Genomic DNA, 14,408 nt, shown 5'->3' with positions numbered 1-14,408 from the left:
CCAGTGGAAGTGTGGTGCTGGGGAAATCCTGTGGCATTCTGGGGTGTTTAGAGCTTCCTGGAGTCATGAAGAATGGTTGGACTCAGTAGCTGAGTTATCCAGAGCCCACAATTGCTGAGTGTAAGAGTGTATTTCAGTGGCAAAATGAGTAGGAAGAGCTCAGGGCTGGAGCTGGGAGTCGGGAGACCCAAGTTCAAGTCCTGGCTCTGCCACTGCTCTGAATGAGTCACCTCATCCTTGAGGGCAGAGAGTTCTCCACCTCTCTGTGACATGGTATAAAAGCCCCAACTTCCCTGAGAGGTGGTGAGGACTCGTCTTTAATGTGAACAGGCTTGAAGGGCTTTGGAAGGCAGGTGCCGCGACCGTCCTTGGGGCAGGTGTGGCATGTCTGGTTTTGTGTGCAAGCGGCAGTAATGTAGCATTAGCCATGTGGAGCCTCGCGTGACCTAGCCTGACTAGGGCGTGTAACCGATGTCCCCAACACCTTTGTAGAAGCAGTCACTTTCTCTTCCTCATTCTGGTGTGTGGCTCTGCTCTGGTTTGCTGGGGGCTTAGTCTGAGCTCCTTGCCAACAGTGTGAATGCTTCCCGCGCTCTCAGGAGGAAGCCATACAAAGTTCACACCCTTACCACTCACTGCTCTCCACTGGGACCCAGATTCCAGGTGCATCAGTGTGCTCATGTCACTCTACATACCATGCTCAGGCAACGCCGCCTACAAGGAGGGCAACCCTCACCCCATTCCTCAACGTAAACCCCCATCCATCTTTCATGAGTCCATTCAGGTACTACTTCTGTCATGGAATCTTCTCTGAGGACTCAGCCCCCATATTATATGCTCCTCAGACCTCCTCATTGTGTATAAAGCTCGGTGAGCCCTGTCTGGTTTGGGGGCAGATGTAGTAAACCTTTGACCACACCCACTTGATTGATTGCCAGTTACGTGGAGGCAGGGACCATGCTGTGGGCTGTACTTTTAGCCTGCAACACCTCTCCGGGGACTAGGCACATAGTAGATGCTCAGGAATGGCAACAAGTTCTGGGCCCAACCAGAAGGCAAGACCGTGAGCAAAACTGAACAGCTTTTCCACTGGACAGCCCTCCCCCATCACCTCCAGAGGCCTCTAGCCTTGACTCACTCAGAAAACCGAGGGAGAGAAGAAATCCCTTTATAACAGGTGGGGATTGGTCAATCCCTCCTTGTCTAGTCCCCCATTAGGTAGAGATGGCTGAACTGGCAGAAGCCAGAGAAAGCCTAAGGATGGTGAACGCTCACTCTACCTCCCTTGTCCCTGCAGGTCACCGAAGTGAATTTGAACAACATGCTGTGTCCGGCCATCTCAGACCCATTCTACGGCCCCTGGTATCGCATCTGGGCCTCGGGACACCAGACTCTCATGACCATGACCCACGGGAAGCTGGTCATCCTGTTCTCATACATGGCTGGGCCCTTGTGTAAATATCTGCTGGATTTGCTCCGGCTTCCAGCCAAGAAAATAGACTGAAGGTGCTTATTTTTTTTTTTTTTTTTTCTCCCTGAGGAAGCAAGTCGTGACTTGACTTGGAGAACACCCAGTTCTTGATGAAATCATGGGAGAGGGCAGTAGGATGTTTGGTGTATTTCTTTTTCCTCCTTTCTGTCCCTTTCTTCTACCACTCTTCCTTCCCCAGTTCTTCCCCCTAGGATGTCTCCTTGAGCCTGGGGTGTAGTGCTGGGCGCTGGATTTTCCTCCTTCCCTTTGGCTCTCTTTCTGCTCCTAGTGGCCTTACATGGGGAGATTGCAGTGAGCGGCTGTTTCACTCTGCTTGTCGGTGCTTCAACAACAGCTGGTTGAGGAGAAAGGGAACAACAAGTAGTAGTAGTTCTTCTGGCATCGAAGCAATGAGGTTGCGTTGTGTTTCATTTCTCCACTGCCAGGGACCTCCAGGCTTATGCTGGCGTCCCATTGAGTCTCCAGCACAGCTCTTACCACAGGGGACTGAGGCCTTGTTTCTATACCAGCGGCAAGCCCAGAGCCGAGGGATTTCACAGCTCACGGTCAAGACAGAACCAGCCAGATTCTGGTCACTGGTGTCCCATGACTCAAAGTAAGCAGCCAACCAGCACTCCCTCCAGGATGCTGCCTGGGATGGGAGGTGAGAGCACCAAGCAGCCCAAGGGCTAGATTCCAGTGAGAGGGTTGGAGACCTGTTGCAATGACAAATCCAAAGTGAAGAGGGTCAAGACAGATGCAGTACTAGGCCAGACCCTGTGTGAATTCTGCCTGTGAGAGTTGAGAACTGATGCATATCCCAATCAGAAGTGAGCACAGAAAACTGTGATTTGAATCATGCACTCTGTTTTAGGTAAATGCTGATAATAGATACGATTTTAATCTTGAGTGCCCCTTAAATGTGTTCCCTCTCCCTCCCTCCCCTTCCTCCTCTCTCCCTCACTCAGGCAGCTTCAGGGAAGAATGAGCTGGAATTGGCTGGTTGATTGGTTTTGGAGTTTGGAGATTCCTCGCATCAGGGCCCTTGCGTCTTCCATTTCTGGAAGACCCTGTAGATCTGTGTCTTGGTTTTACAGGGAATGTCAGCATCCTGGGTTTGAGCAGCTATAGCTCTTGCCACTGTTGTTTCCCTAGGGTCAGGTTTCTTCAGTGTACCCAGACTCAGTGCTGAATCGTTTAATGTGGGGGACATCACCTCCTTCTCATCCTGTCTACCCCAAAATCTTATGTCTAGATTGAAAGGGGGCTGCCAAGGAATTAGGTCCTCATGGATGGAGGTTCAGGTGCTCCACAAGGAGAAACTGTTGTTGAATGACTTCAGCTCAGTTAGGCACAGACCTCAAGAAGGCAGGAAGTGGCTGGGCATTGCTGATTCTGCATTGACTCCCACTAGGAACAGATTTGCTTAAGAACAGAAAAGATCATTTGGTGACTTTGTCTGGTGAGTCTCCCTTCCCCTCTCCAACTCTAGGCAATGCAGTTGACCTAGGCCAGTTCCAGTATTTCCAGTTTGACCACGTTTGACTTACATTGAGCTTCGGTGCTTCAGTGGTCATAATTTTAGCAAATGGACCTACAGGAAGCAACCCTGGGAGGGACGGCCCTTCTGCAGAGGCCTGCAGGCATTGAGGCTATCAATCCCCAGGGCTTGGGGAGCAAGAGGGGAGAGCACTAAGTGCTCTTACTCTCCTGAGCTCCTTTTGATGTGTAAGCTTTGTTTTTGCCCTCTTTGAAGGCAGGGCCAAACGTTTCTTAGTGCCTCTCACCCTAGAGTGGCCCTCCAGTGGAGGCGCTTCTTGAATGGCTGGATTGGCCCTGCCCACCATCAAACTGCTACATGTAGGAATTGCTGGTGAGGAAATGCACAACGCCTCAGTGCCCCTTGGCCTCTTTACAAAAGGAGAAGTTGGAAGGGGATTGTGGGAGGAGCCCCTGGGGGCCTGGCCTGTCCTCCACCAGAACTTGGAGTTGCTGCCAGCAGAGGATCTGTGCCTCAGCTGAGAACTAGCTGCGGAATGTCATAGGGGTGTGCCTGTGTAGGCCCTCTCCTCCTCCTCGTTTCTGTGGCATGGCACAGGTTGCCTGGTTGCTCGAGCTTTCCCCATGTTGGCATGCTTGCCTTCACTCTGTCTACAGCTTAGCACCCCATTCTGGAGGGCACTTTCTGGTGCTTGGAAGGAGAGAAGAAAGCAAAAGCCACATGCTTGGCATGGCCAAGCCAGAGACAGATCCACCTGTCAGGGGAAGGAAGAAGTAAAAGGGGCATGCAGGGCTTTTGGGGGCCAGATTGGCTCAGAAACATGTAGGTCAAAAGAACAGAGGGGGCCCAGTCTATAGGCTTCACAGGGAGCCAAGGCCTATATTTGGGGCACTGGGGAGCAGCAGGCATCTGAACTGGTCTGGATCTCACTCTTATCTTGGGCCAAGCCAATATGGAGAGAAGCAACCCAAGCAGACTCCTGGCAGCCTGCCTTACAGGGTAGCCCGTCTTGTAGGGTAGCTCTCCTATCTGCGCAGTGCCGGCCCTCTACTGCCCCAGCTTTGGTACAGGACTGAGGGAGAAGCCGGAGCTTGCACACCCAGTGGCCAGTGGGGCTGTCTTCCCAGCTCCTCCTCAGGGCTTTCCTGTCAGTGCCAAGCCAGTTCCCCAGCCAGGTTTCCATGTGTCATTTGCCAGCGTGTGGGAGCTCTGCGCGTGTGTGAGGGTGTTTGTAGAAGAGGGCAGTTTCCTTTCAAATGGCCTCAGGAAGGGAAAAGAGTGCTCCCTTCAGCCCCCAGGTAGCCTTGGCCAGGAATATGGGCCGAGGAGAACAGTCTGTGGAGCTGACCAACTTGCGGCATCCACTCGAAATAGCAGAGACCCAGTCACGCCTACTTCCAGTTCTCCTTGCCCTCAGTATTTGGTTATGTACACCAAAGATGATCTGGCCCATCTTCCTCCCAGAGGCACAACAGTAATGCGTTCCTCTGTCAGCCTGTGAAGGCATGCAGGGTTCTGAAGCCACAGACTCAGTCTCCCCAAGTCAGCAATCTCTTTCTCTCTCTCTCCTCAAACTTCATCGCATTCATAGAAGCTGCTTGCAGGGTCGCCGGGCTAACCAGGGTGATCGGCGAACTTTACCGTACAGTACCTCAGTCTAGCTGTCAGATCATCCCTTTTGCTGTAGCCTCTGTTGGGGTTTTTATCTTTGTGATCATTGGTAATTCAGTGTCTTCTGAAGTAGGCACAGCTCCCCACAGAGAGCAAGTTGTCAGCAGGTCTCTGTGCACTGGTGTTGGGGCAGGGCAGTGCCCTGGGGGTGAGCGAGGTGGCTCAGGGCAGAAGGGCCCTGTTCCCCCCTCCCTCTGCCAAAAAGACTTCCTCGGATTTGTAGACGTTGACCCAGAGTCATCTGTCCCCTCCTGAAGAGAATTTTCTTACTGGTTTCTACTGAAGGGGAGGTAGGGGAGGAGGAAAAAAGGACCATGTGTGATGCTGTTAGACAAGACACTGATGCTGATTATGGAGGGTCCCCTGCAGGCCCTTGTGGGCTCCTTGGCAAGGCCCCAGGCTGGGAAGGAACTCCCCCCACGGCCCATCCTGCCCGCACTGTGGTGGGTAGAGTCAATGACAGGGAGGCAGCCCTCCTATTGTGTATATGGAGTGGGCTGATTTGGGCTCAGGAAAACCTAGTTGCTTGTTGCTCTTGTCTGTGACATTTTTGTACACTGGTTTGCTACTCATGGCAAGAAACAGACAAAACCCCGTGAAAAACAAAACAAAACAAAAGTCATTTCAAACAAAGCTGTTGTTTTGAAAACTCTTTCTTTTGGTGTCCATTTTTGTGTTCTATTTTAAAGAATCTTTCATTTATATTGGTATTACTGTAGTGAAGAGAATACGATAGGCTGATCTGTAATGGTTTCTGCCAGGAGCTTAGCAAATGCCTCTGCCCCTCTTCCCCTACCCCTGTCCTTCCTCAATTCCCAGCTGGGATTGCTATGCACTGGGCAGACCCCTCACTGTCTCCCCTGAACCCCCACACAGTGGCTTCCCTTAGAACCAGTCTTTATACTCTCCCTAAACAGCAGCAGGCTGAGGATTTTTGTCAGGCTGGTTCTTGAGTGCTCTGTGCCCCCACCAGTTTGCTCACCTCTTGGGGCATTTTGTAATATGTTTTCTCTGTCTTGTAAAACCTTTTGATTGTACCGAAATGGTTTCTGCAGTCGCCTTTGGAAATAAATGGTCATTAATTTGTGTACTTAGCATTCTGAATTTTAGTCTCAGGTGTTTCTGTTGTTGAAGATCCTTGAATGAAAAGGAACCCTCACCATGGGGCTTACTGTTATAATGTTTTTTAATTTACTGTTATTAAAAGATATATGAGAACCCAGGAGTCCTGGCCTTGCTTCCCAGAATACTCTCAGAAGGCCCCTCTGCTTTGAAAAATAGACACAAGGGGTCTCTGGCCCTCTGTGCTGTGGAAGACCCTCAGAGGACAGCTGGGCTGTCTCAGCACACCTTTGTCCTGGGAGTTGTGTGGCTGGTTGGCCTTGAATTCCCACACATTGCCTACTTCTGCCAGACACCCAGCAGGCCATTTGCTCTTAGCAGAGGGCTTGTCTGCCAGGCACATTTGCTGGGCTCTCTAGGACCCAAAGTGCATTGGTCTAGGCTGGAGGACTGAGCTGGAGAAGGCAAACACGTTCAGGCCCACTCAACCCAAATTTCCTGAGGGTCAGCTCTGCACCAGCACTTCTCAGCACAGTCCTGCACCCAGCGTGGGTTGGACCATGAACGAGATAGCCTTACCCTTTGGAAGCAGACCTGCTTTTCCAAGGCTACCTGCTGAGCAGCCCATGATGATTGTGATTGGCCCTTTTACACAGGACAGAAGCCCTGTTCAGGCTTTCGCCTGGGCTGCTGTTTCTAGAGGGGAGAGGTAGCCAGATAGGGAGGGATAGCAGAGCTGAAAGGCACAGGAAGAAAGGGGGCCAAATGTGGCGAACGGGAAGGACAGAAAGAGGCTGGTGGAGAGGAGGTGAGGAGAGTTGGTTCGTGTTCTTCCCCTATGTGTTCTTTTTCAGGAAGAGAGCTAAAAAAGACAGTGACCTAAGCCATTGCCATCCTTACCCTGGGCAGTCTTTGTACAGCTAGCCAGACCTGGCAGCCAGTGCAGGTGGATCTCCTCATTTGCCAGTGGTTGGGCACCCAGGCTATGAAGGAGGCAGGGACTTGCAGTCGTGGACTAGAAGATTAGCAGCCTAGAAAAGTCACTTATCTTGCTGCCTCAGGTTCTTTATCAGCAAAGTAGTAGCTCCAACTGCTTGCCAGGCATGGAGCTAAATCCCTCCCGTTACCTCTTAGAATCCCCATCAAAGTACAATGAGCTGACGGGCAGTGCTGTCCTTGTATGGTAGGGAGAAACTGAGAACATGGAGGCTCACTCAGAAATGGAGGAGCTGGAATTGGAAACTGGTTTTGTTAGACCCCAAAACTCACATGCTCTCCACTCTCCACCAGCTTCCACTGCCTTTCCGGTGTGCTGGCATTGCTGGGTAGACCCTTGCCCAGGGACCCCCGGTCCTTATAGAAGTGGAAAGAGCTGGGCAGTGGTGTGGAAGATGAGAGAGAAAGGGGAGGCCCACAAGTGCAGAAAGCAGAGGAATCATGGCCTGTCAGCAGCAGCCTCAAAGCAGAGCTGAAAGGCACAGGAAGAAAGGGGGCCAGGCGAAGGGGAAGGATGGAAAGAGGCTGGTGGAGAGGACGTGAGGAGAGTTGGTTCGTGTCCTTTCCCCATGTGTTCCTTTTTAGGAAGAGAGCTAAAAAGACAATGACACAGGCCATTGCCATCCCTACCCTGGACAGTGCATCTGCCCCTACCACCATGCCCATCCCCACTGTTGTCTGTATTCCCTCCTGCAGGCCACAGTCTGTTCAAATGCAAATCTGCATCACTTCCCTGGGCCCCTCGCTCTAGAATATAAAGCCCAGGCTCTTTCATGTAACACACAAGCCCTGGGCTCTGTAAGCATCTTCAGCCACATCTCCTCCACCCCACACTCCCAAAAGAAGCATGCACAGAGACCCTTCACTCCAGTGGGATCGTACTCCCCTTGGCATGCTGCCATTTCCCAGGTCCTTGCCATTTGTTTCCTTTGTGCTGTTTTCTCAGCTCCCCACTCTCCCGTTTCATCCTAAGGCCTCCACACGAAGGTTAGCTCCTCTTTGCAGTCTTCCCCAAGCCCCAGGCTATGTTAGGTGCTGGTCCACTTTGCTCCTACAGCACCTGGTACTAACTCTGGCCACCATTTGCACCCCCCCCCTTACATGATTCATTACTGGTCTCGCTCCCTCTGTAGACGTTAAGCTCCTTGAGGGCCAGGTGGGATCTGATTCATCCTCCAGCCCCTGGTACAGGACCCATTCCATAAGAAAGTGCTCAGTGAACAAGGATCTTCCAAGGATCTTCCAGCTGAGTGCTAAAATATGGTAGGGGGCACCACTGTTCTCTGATGGAGAACCCTAGGCTTCATAAGCCATGCCCATCCCATGAATTCTCCTGGATGGGGCTGGGATGCCCTTTGTTTGCCCAGGTACCTCAAGCTCCTTGCCGAGGAGCCCCATCCTGCTTCTCTGCAGGGCTCTGTATAGTTGGTGTCCTGGATAAGGAGGCAGTATTGTGAGGGAAAAGCTCTAAGACCAACGGCAACTGTTCCACCTGACTCTTCCCTGGACCTCTGGGCAAGGTGTCCAGCTGCTTTTCCATATCCTCCATAGCTGTTCTTCACCACCAGGGTCACCCCTTCCTTCCCTGGAGGCACACAGAGTTGGTGTTGGCATGGCAAAAGCCCCACCAGCCCATGGAATGTGTCATCCACCCCCGATGGGTAGGGAGCAGCTTGAGATGGTTACAGCCTGATCCCCCAATGAGCTTTTGCCTTGTCCTGGTTTGCCAATGCCAGTGGAGGGACAGAAATACACAGATGTCAGTCTGACAAATGCAATGATTTAATCAAAGGACGTGTGCTTTGCTAACCTTGGCAACAGGCAAGGCCAACGTAGTCGAAAGTCAAGGACTCTGTTACTGCCTGAACTCACCCTCCCCACAGTCAGCACTCTGCCCAGCATCCGAATTGCACACCTGGGATGTCTGAGCTGTTGGGCAAAGGGGTTTAAGAGCCAGGGAGGCAGTAGGGAGAGGCTTCTCCTGTGGCTAATGGATGCCCTCCACAGCTGACTTCTTAACTTTCAATAACTCCTGCATCCCAGCCAGCCGGTAATCTCTGCATTTCACACCGAGGCAGGTCTTTGCAATGGGGGTGGATGCTTCCTTGACACATCTCTGCTAGGAAACAGGGCCAGGAGCATGAGTCACAGAGCTGTTCTCCTGTCCAACAACCTATTCTCAGCCCCACCACTGCTCCAGCCAGCAGGCCTCTCTGCTCCCTTCCACACTTCCCCTCTCCATCCAAGGGGCTTGCCCAGGTGATACCAACCTGCCATTGCTGTCCCTTCGCTATACTCAGGAGGCTCATGTTTTTTGGTCTTGCATTTTTAGAAAGACCTTGGGCTCGCTAGTATTCTGCCCCGAGAACAGAGGGACCTTCCTGTGCATTCCAAGACATACACTCAGATTTCTAGCATGTCGGAGCTAATAAGATACCTCTAGTACAGTGGATTGTCGATTTTGTTGCACATTTATCACCTGGGGAGCTTTAAAAATCTCAGTGCCCAGGCCTCACCCAAGCTTATAATTCAAAGCAAACTTCTTTTGCTTTCAAGTCTCTAGGCAGGTTCTGAGTCATCTCTTTGACCTGACCATCTATAGCAGTGCCTTTTAAAAAAATGAAATATTTAGATATACCAAAGGTATGAAGAATAGTAACTGAATCCAGCTTAAAAAAAGAACATTACCAATACAGTTGAAGCCCCTTGCTCCAGAGGTTTACCGAATCTTCCTCAGCACCTCAGGGATGCTTGGGAGAAGTCACCTCAGGCAGCAGGGGATGCATGGGAGTAGAGTGGGTGGTGCTCTGACCTTTCCCCTGGCTTCACCCAGAACAACTCCAATTTTATTCTGTTTTGTATATTGAGGTTTTGTAAATAATTTTGTTGGGAAAAGGACCTAAAAGTTACTTTTTTACAACCTCAGTAGTTATGTCTCTATCCTTTGCCTTAATAATAGTTGTTGTCCTGTAGTAGTCAAACCAGCATTGTAACAGGGCTGAGCAGGCAGGGCCTGCTGTCCCAGTTCTTCCCTTTCAGGTCCCGAGTGCCCTTGGCAAAGTCATACCTTTCCTGAACTCCATTTGTAAAATAGTAATAAATACCCTTGTCTAGCTTACCCCACAGGACATCTCTGAGGAATCCAGTGAGATCAATGGGTGTGAGAGGGCTCTATAAAGTGCTGTCCAGTGGAAGGTGTTCCTATTTCCAGACAGTTTGGTTACTATGCTTGTTCTTAGAGCACAAAGGTTAGCTGGGGTTTTGACTGCACTCATACCCAATCTGCCTTAATGTGCCCTGTGTGGTTGTGGTCTGTGGTGTGTTTGTGAGTGGGTGTTTGTGTGTAGGACAGGTGATACCTCAGTTTATTTCATGGACTCTAAGACAATTTTTTTTTTGCATTTTAACATCATTAAAATGGAATGCATCTTAAAATCAGTGGCATGACAGTGTAATCAGCAACTTTCTTCTTTTTCAGCAGTATATAAAATAACAGACATCTTATAATCTAAGGCATATTAGAGTCAATGAAATACTGTAATTGTTAACTTAGATTCCTCTTCCTCTTCCCCCATGAAAGTCACCTTCTTGCTAGAGAAAACCCTTTTGGAAAAATATACAGACTTTTAGCTTCAGCCTCATTCTAACACTCCTCTTTTTCTTCCCTGCCAGCATCCACCCAGGCCAGGCAAGCTTTCTGCTTCTTGACCAGAAGGGGACCCACTTTGTTGAGCTCTCTCGAGACAGATGGTTTGTGGGACATGAGAGGGAAGAGGCAGAGTATACCTGCATAAGGAAGCCCACTGTGCCAAATGACAGGGAAGGAGTCAGACAAGCTAGGCCACCCAGCCCCAATAGCTCTGGTTTCTTTCTTTCCCCAACAGCAGCCTGGCCAGACAACTCAGCCTGCCTCCCTGGGGAACTCCTAGGGCTAGTCATTGCCAGAGGTGAGGTAAGCTGGCAGAAGTAGGGGTGGGGTGTGAAGCCCAACGTGTCCTGAACTCCCTGGGTTGATGTGAGTGGCTGTCTGGCCCATGCAGAAGAACACACTGATTTCCCTACCTCCTCCAACAAGGTCGAAGAAGAGTCAGGTAGTAAGCCTTTCAAGGAAAAGCAGCACTTTGTCCTAGGGCACCCTGAGCCATGGGCATTTCACTGCAGTTAGGAATTGCCACCAACATCCCCTCAGTCCTGGCAGTCACTCAAATTAAACTCTGCCCTTGTAACCTTTAGGCCATCCTCTTCCAGAAGGGAAGAGGAGTGTCTGCATAGTGAGATCTAGGGATACTTGGTCACAGGAAGCCGCTTTTGGACATTTCTCCCCCAGAGAGCTTAGCAAGACATGATCAGCCTGGATTACAGCTGCCCTCACGTAACTAGGTTAAAGTGTTGGCCTACTTAGGCCCCTCCTGCAGTGGCCTCCTTCAAAGCTGATGAGGCCGATTAGGGGGCTATTTCTGAGATCTCGTCGTGTACCCAGAAGCCTGAGGGCGGTCCTCCCCTGACTAGAAAGACAATGACTAAGGCTGGACAGCCAGGGCAGAGTGAGATTTGCCCATAGGAGAGCATTGCCGTCAGAACTCACGTATTCTTGTAAAAGAACCAAATAATATCAAGGCTAAGTCCCTGGATTTTGAACTTCAAAAACCAAACCAACCAATCAGTTTTCAGGGATAGGCCTAGTCCTACACCTTTGCCATCTTCAGAGCTAAAGAGAGATAGCAGATCGCCAAAATAAAATCTTCAATTATAGTTGTAGTCACTAGCCTCCACTCAGTAGGTTCTGTGCATTTGAGATTGTTAACTAACCTCTGAGCCTCAGTTTGCTCATCTACAAAATGGCAATAATGATAGCATCTACTTCATAGGCTATCGTGAGGATTAAAAAGAAAAGGCACATAAGGCACTTGGCACAGTACCTGGCAGCACATTCGTTAGATACCACCACTACCATCACCACAACCATTACCACCACCATTGTCACCATCATCATCCTCATCAAGACAACAGTGAACGGGAAAAGCTCAGTCTCTGGAGCCTGACAAACTTGGTTTGAATCCTGACTTTGCCACTTCATAGTTAGGTGGCCTCAGATAAGTGACAACTTCCTTGAACTTGATTCTTATTCTGTCAAATGGGAAACTCGTAAGGCTATTGAAAAGTGTATAACATGGTTCTCCACAGTAAGCACTCAATAAATGTTAGCTATTATAATTATTAAAAAGGAGTGGTCAAGGTCAGTGGTTGCCAGGTGTTAGGAGGATACAGAGATGAAGGGCTAAGCACAGAGGATTTCTAGGGCAATGAGACTACTATTCTGTATAATACTATAATGGCGGATACATTTCATTATGTAGTTGTCAAAACTCATAGAATATACAATACCAAAAGTGAACCCTAATGTAAACTTTGGACTTTGGATGATATGATGTATCACTGTAGGTTCATCAGTTGTAACAATGTGCCACTCTGATGCAGGATGTTGATAGTGGGGTAGGCTGTGTGTGTGGTGGGTATATATATAGGAAATATAGGGGAACCCTGTATACATTTTGCTCAATTTTGCTGTGAACCTAAAACTTCTCTGAAAAATAAAATCTATTTAAAATGAAAAGAAAAAAATGGGAGCAATCATGCTAGATTGTTATAAACTTAGGATGTTAGCTATAATCCCCATGATAACCACTAAGAAAATAACTAAAATAGAGAGAAGAGGAAATGAAGTGGGAATCAAAGTGGATATTACCAAAAAAATACATCAAACACAAAAGAACGCAGTACAGGAGGAACTGAGGAACAAAAAAGATATATAGCACAATGGCACAAGTCCTTTATTATCAGTAATTACTTTGAATGTAAATGGATTAAGCTCACCAATTAAAAGACAGACACTGGCAGAATGGATTAAAAAACAACATGATCCAATTATATGCTACTGACAAAGACACTCAGTTTAGACCTAAAGATACAGGGGTTGAAAGTGAAAGGATTAAAATAGATATTCTATCCAAATGGTAACCACAAGAGAGCTGAGATGGTTACACTATATTAGACAAAATCGAGTTTAGGTAAAAAATTGTCATAAAAAATGAATAAGGAAATTTTTACTGATAAGGGTTAATTCATAAAGAAGATATAACAATGATAAACAAGTATGCACCAAACAACAGAGCTCCAAAATATGTGAAGTGAACACTGATGGAATTAAAAACAAATAGTAGACAGTTCTACAATAATATTTGGAGACCTCTGTATGCCACATTAAATAATGGATAGAACAACTAGACAGAAGATCAGTAAGGAAATAGTTTCAACAACACTATAAACCAACTAGATCCAATAAACATACAGAACACTATATCCCACAACAGCACAATACACATTCTTCTCAAATGTACATGGGATATTCTCCAGGTTAGACCATATATTAGGCCATAAAACAATTATTTTAAAACATTTTAAAATGCTGGAATTACACAAAGTATGTTTGATCAAATGGAGCAAAGCTAGAAATCAATAATGAGAAAAACTGGAGATTTTGCAAATATGTGGAAATTAAGAACATACTCTTAAAGAACCAATGAGTCAAAGAAGAAATCACTAGGGGAATTAGAAAATGCTTTTAGATGAATGAGAATGAAAATAAAACATACAACAACTTACGGGATACAGTGAAAGCAGTGCCAGAGGGAAATTATAGCCATAAACACGTACATTAAAAAAGAAAGATCTGAAACCAATACTCTAACTTTACACCTTAAGGAACTAGAAAAAGAAAAGCAAACGAAACCTAAAGCCAGCAGAGGGAATGAAATAATAAAGATTAGAGCAGAGATAAATGAAATAGATAATAGAAGAAAAAGAGTCAATGAAACCAATAGTTGGTTGTTTGAAAGGATAACCAACCATAACCAAGTGGGATTTATTCCAGGAATTTAAGGGTGGTTGATGTAAGAAAATCAACCAATGTAGTACACCACAGTAATAGAACAAAGTGGGGGGGTGGGGTGGGGACATGATCATCTCAATATATGCAGAAAAACCATTTGACAAAAGTTAATACTCTTTCATAATAAAACACTCAGCAAACTAGGAATAGAAGGCAAATGCCTTAACATGATAAAGGGGCATTTATGAAAAACCCAAAACTAACATCATACCTAATAGACAGAGACTGAAAGCTTTCTCCTAAGATCAGGAACAAGACCAGGGTGTTTATGTTTACTTCCGCTATTCAACATAGTATTGAAATCCTAGTCAGAGCAGTTAAGCAAGAGAAAGAAATAAAAGGCATCCAAACTGGAAAGGAAGAAGTAAAACTATCTCTGTTTGCAGATAATATGACTATATTCCCATAGAATACACATACCAACAACTACTAGAGCCAATAGATGATTTCAGCAAAGTTGTAGTGTATAAGATCAACACACAAAATCAGTTATGTTTCTAAATGCCAGTAATAAACAGTCTGAAAATAAAATGAAGAAAAGCAATCTCCTTATAATAGCATCCAAAATAACAAAATACCTAGTAATACATTTAACCAAGGAGGTAAATGACTTGTACACTGAAAACTAGAAAACACTGCTGGAAGAAATTTTAAAACATCTAAATAAATGGAAAGACATCCTGTGTTCATGTACTAGACAAAATATCCAAATGGCAATAGTCTCCAAAGCCATCTACACATTCAGTGCAATCCCTATC

At 47.4% G+C, this 14,408-nt stretch overlaps 2 protein-coding genes across 11 annotated transcripts in view; both read left to right on the top strand.

The window, feature by feature from the left end:
- TMEM164 (transmembrane protein 164) overlaps positions 1–12,298 on the top strand; it is a 191,294-nt gene extending 178,996 nt beyond the window's left edge. For 7 of the 10 annotated variants that reach the window (XM_033201767.1, XM_033201775.1, XM_033201776.1 and 4 more), the window contains one exon: positions 1,298–5,861. In XM_033201767.1, coding sequence (XP_033057658.1) covers positions 1,298–1,504 — 207 coding nt within the window. In that variant the 3' untranslated portion in view covers positions 1,505–5,861. Of the gene's footprint in view, positions 1–1,297; positions 5,862–10,373 lie in introns of those variants that run through there. The other 3 variants (XM_033201771.1, XM_033201770.1, XM_033201769.1) reach the window with 2 other exon arrangements.
- On the top strand, positions 3,293–5,861 carry LOC117077691. Its single transcript, XM_033201368.1, has 2 exons — positions 3,293–3,397; positions 3,988–5,861. The coding sequence occupies exons 1-2, from the start codon at positions 3,293–3,295 to the stop codon at positions 4,471–4,473; spliced, it is 591 nt and encodes a 196-aa protein (XP_033057259.1). The 3' UTR covers positions 4,474–5,861.
- Positions 12,299–14,408: the final 2,110 nt, after the last annotated feature.

This window comes from Trachypithecus francoisi, unplaced genomic scaffold, assembly GCF_009764315.1.
Source record: "Trachypithecus francoisi isolate TF-2019V2 unplaced genomic scaffold, Tfra_2.0 Lachesis_group6, whole genome shotgun sequence".
NCBI lineage: Eukaryota > Metazoa > Chordata > Mammalia > Primates > Cercopithecidae > Trachypithecus > Trachypithecus francoisi.
Note: the sequence above shows the minus strand (reverse complement) of the source record. Positions and strands in the feature narration are given on the sequence as shown.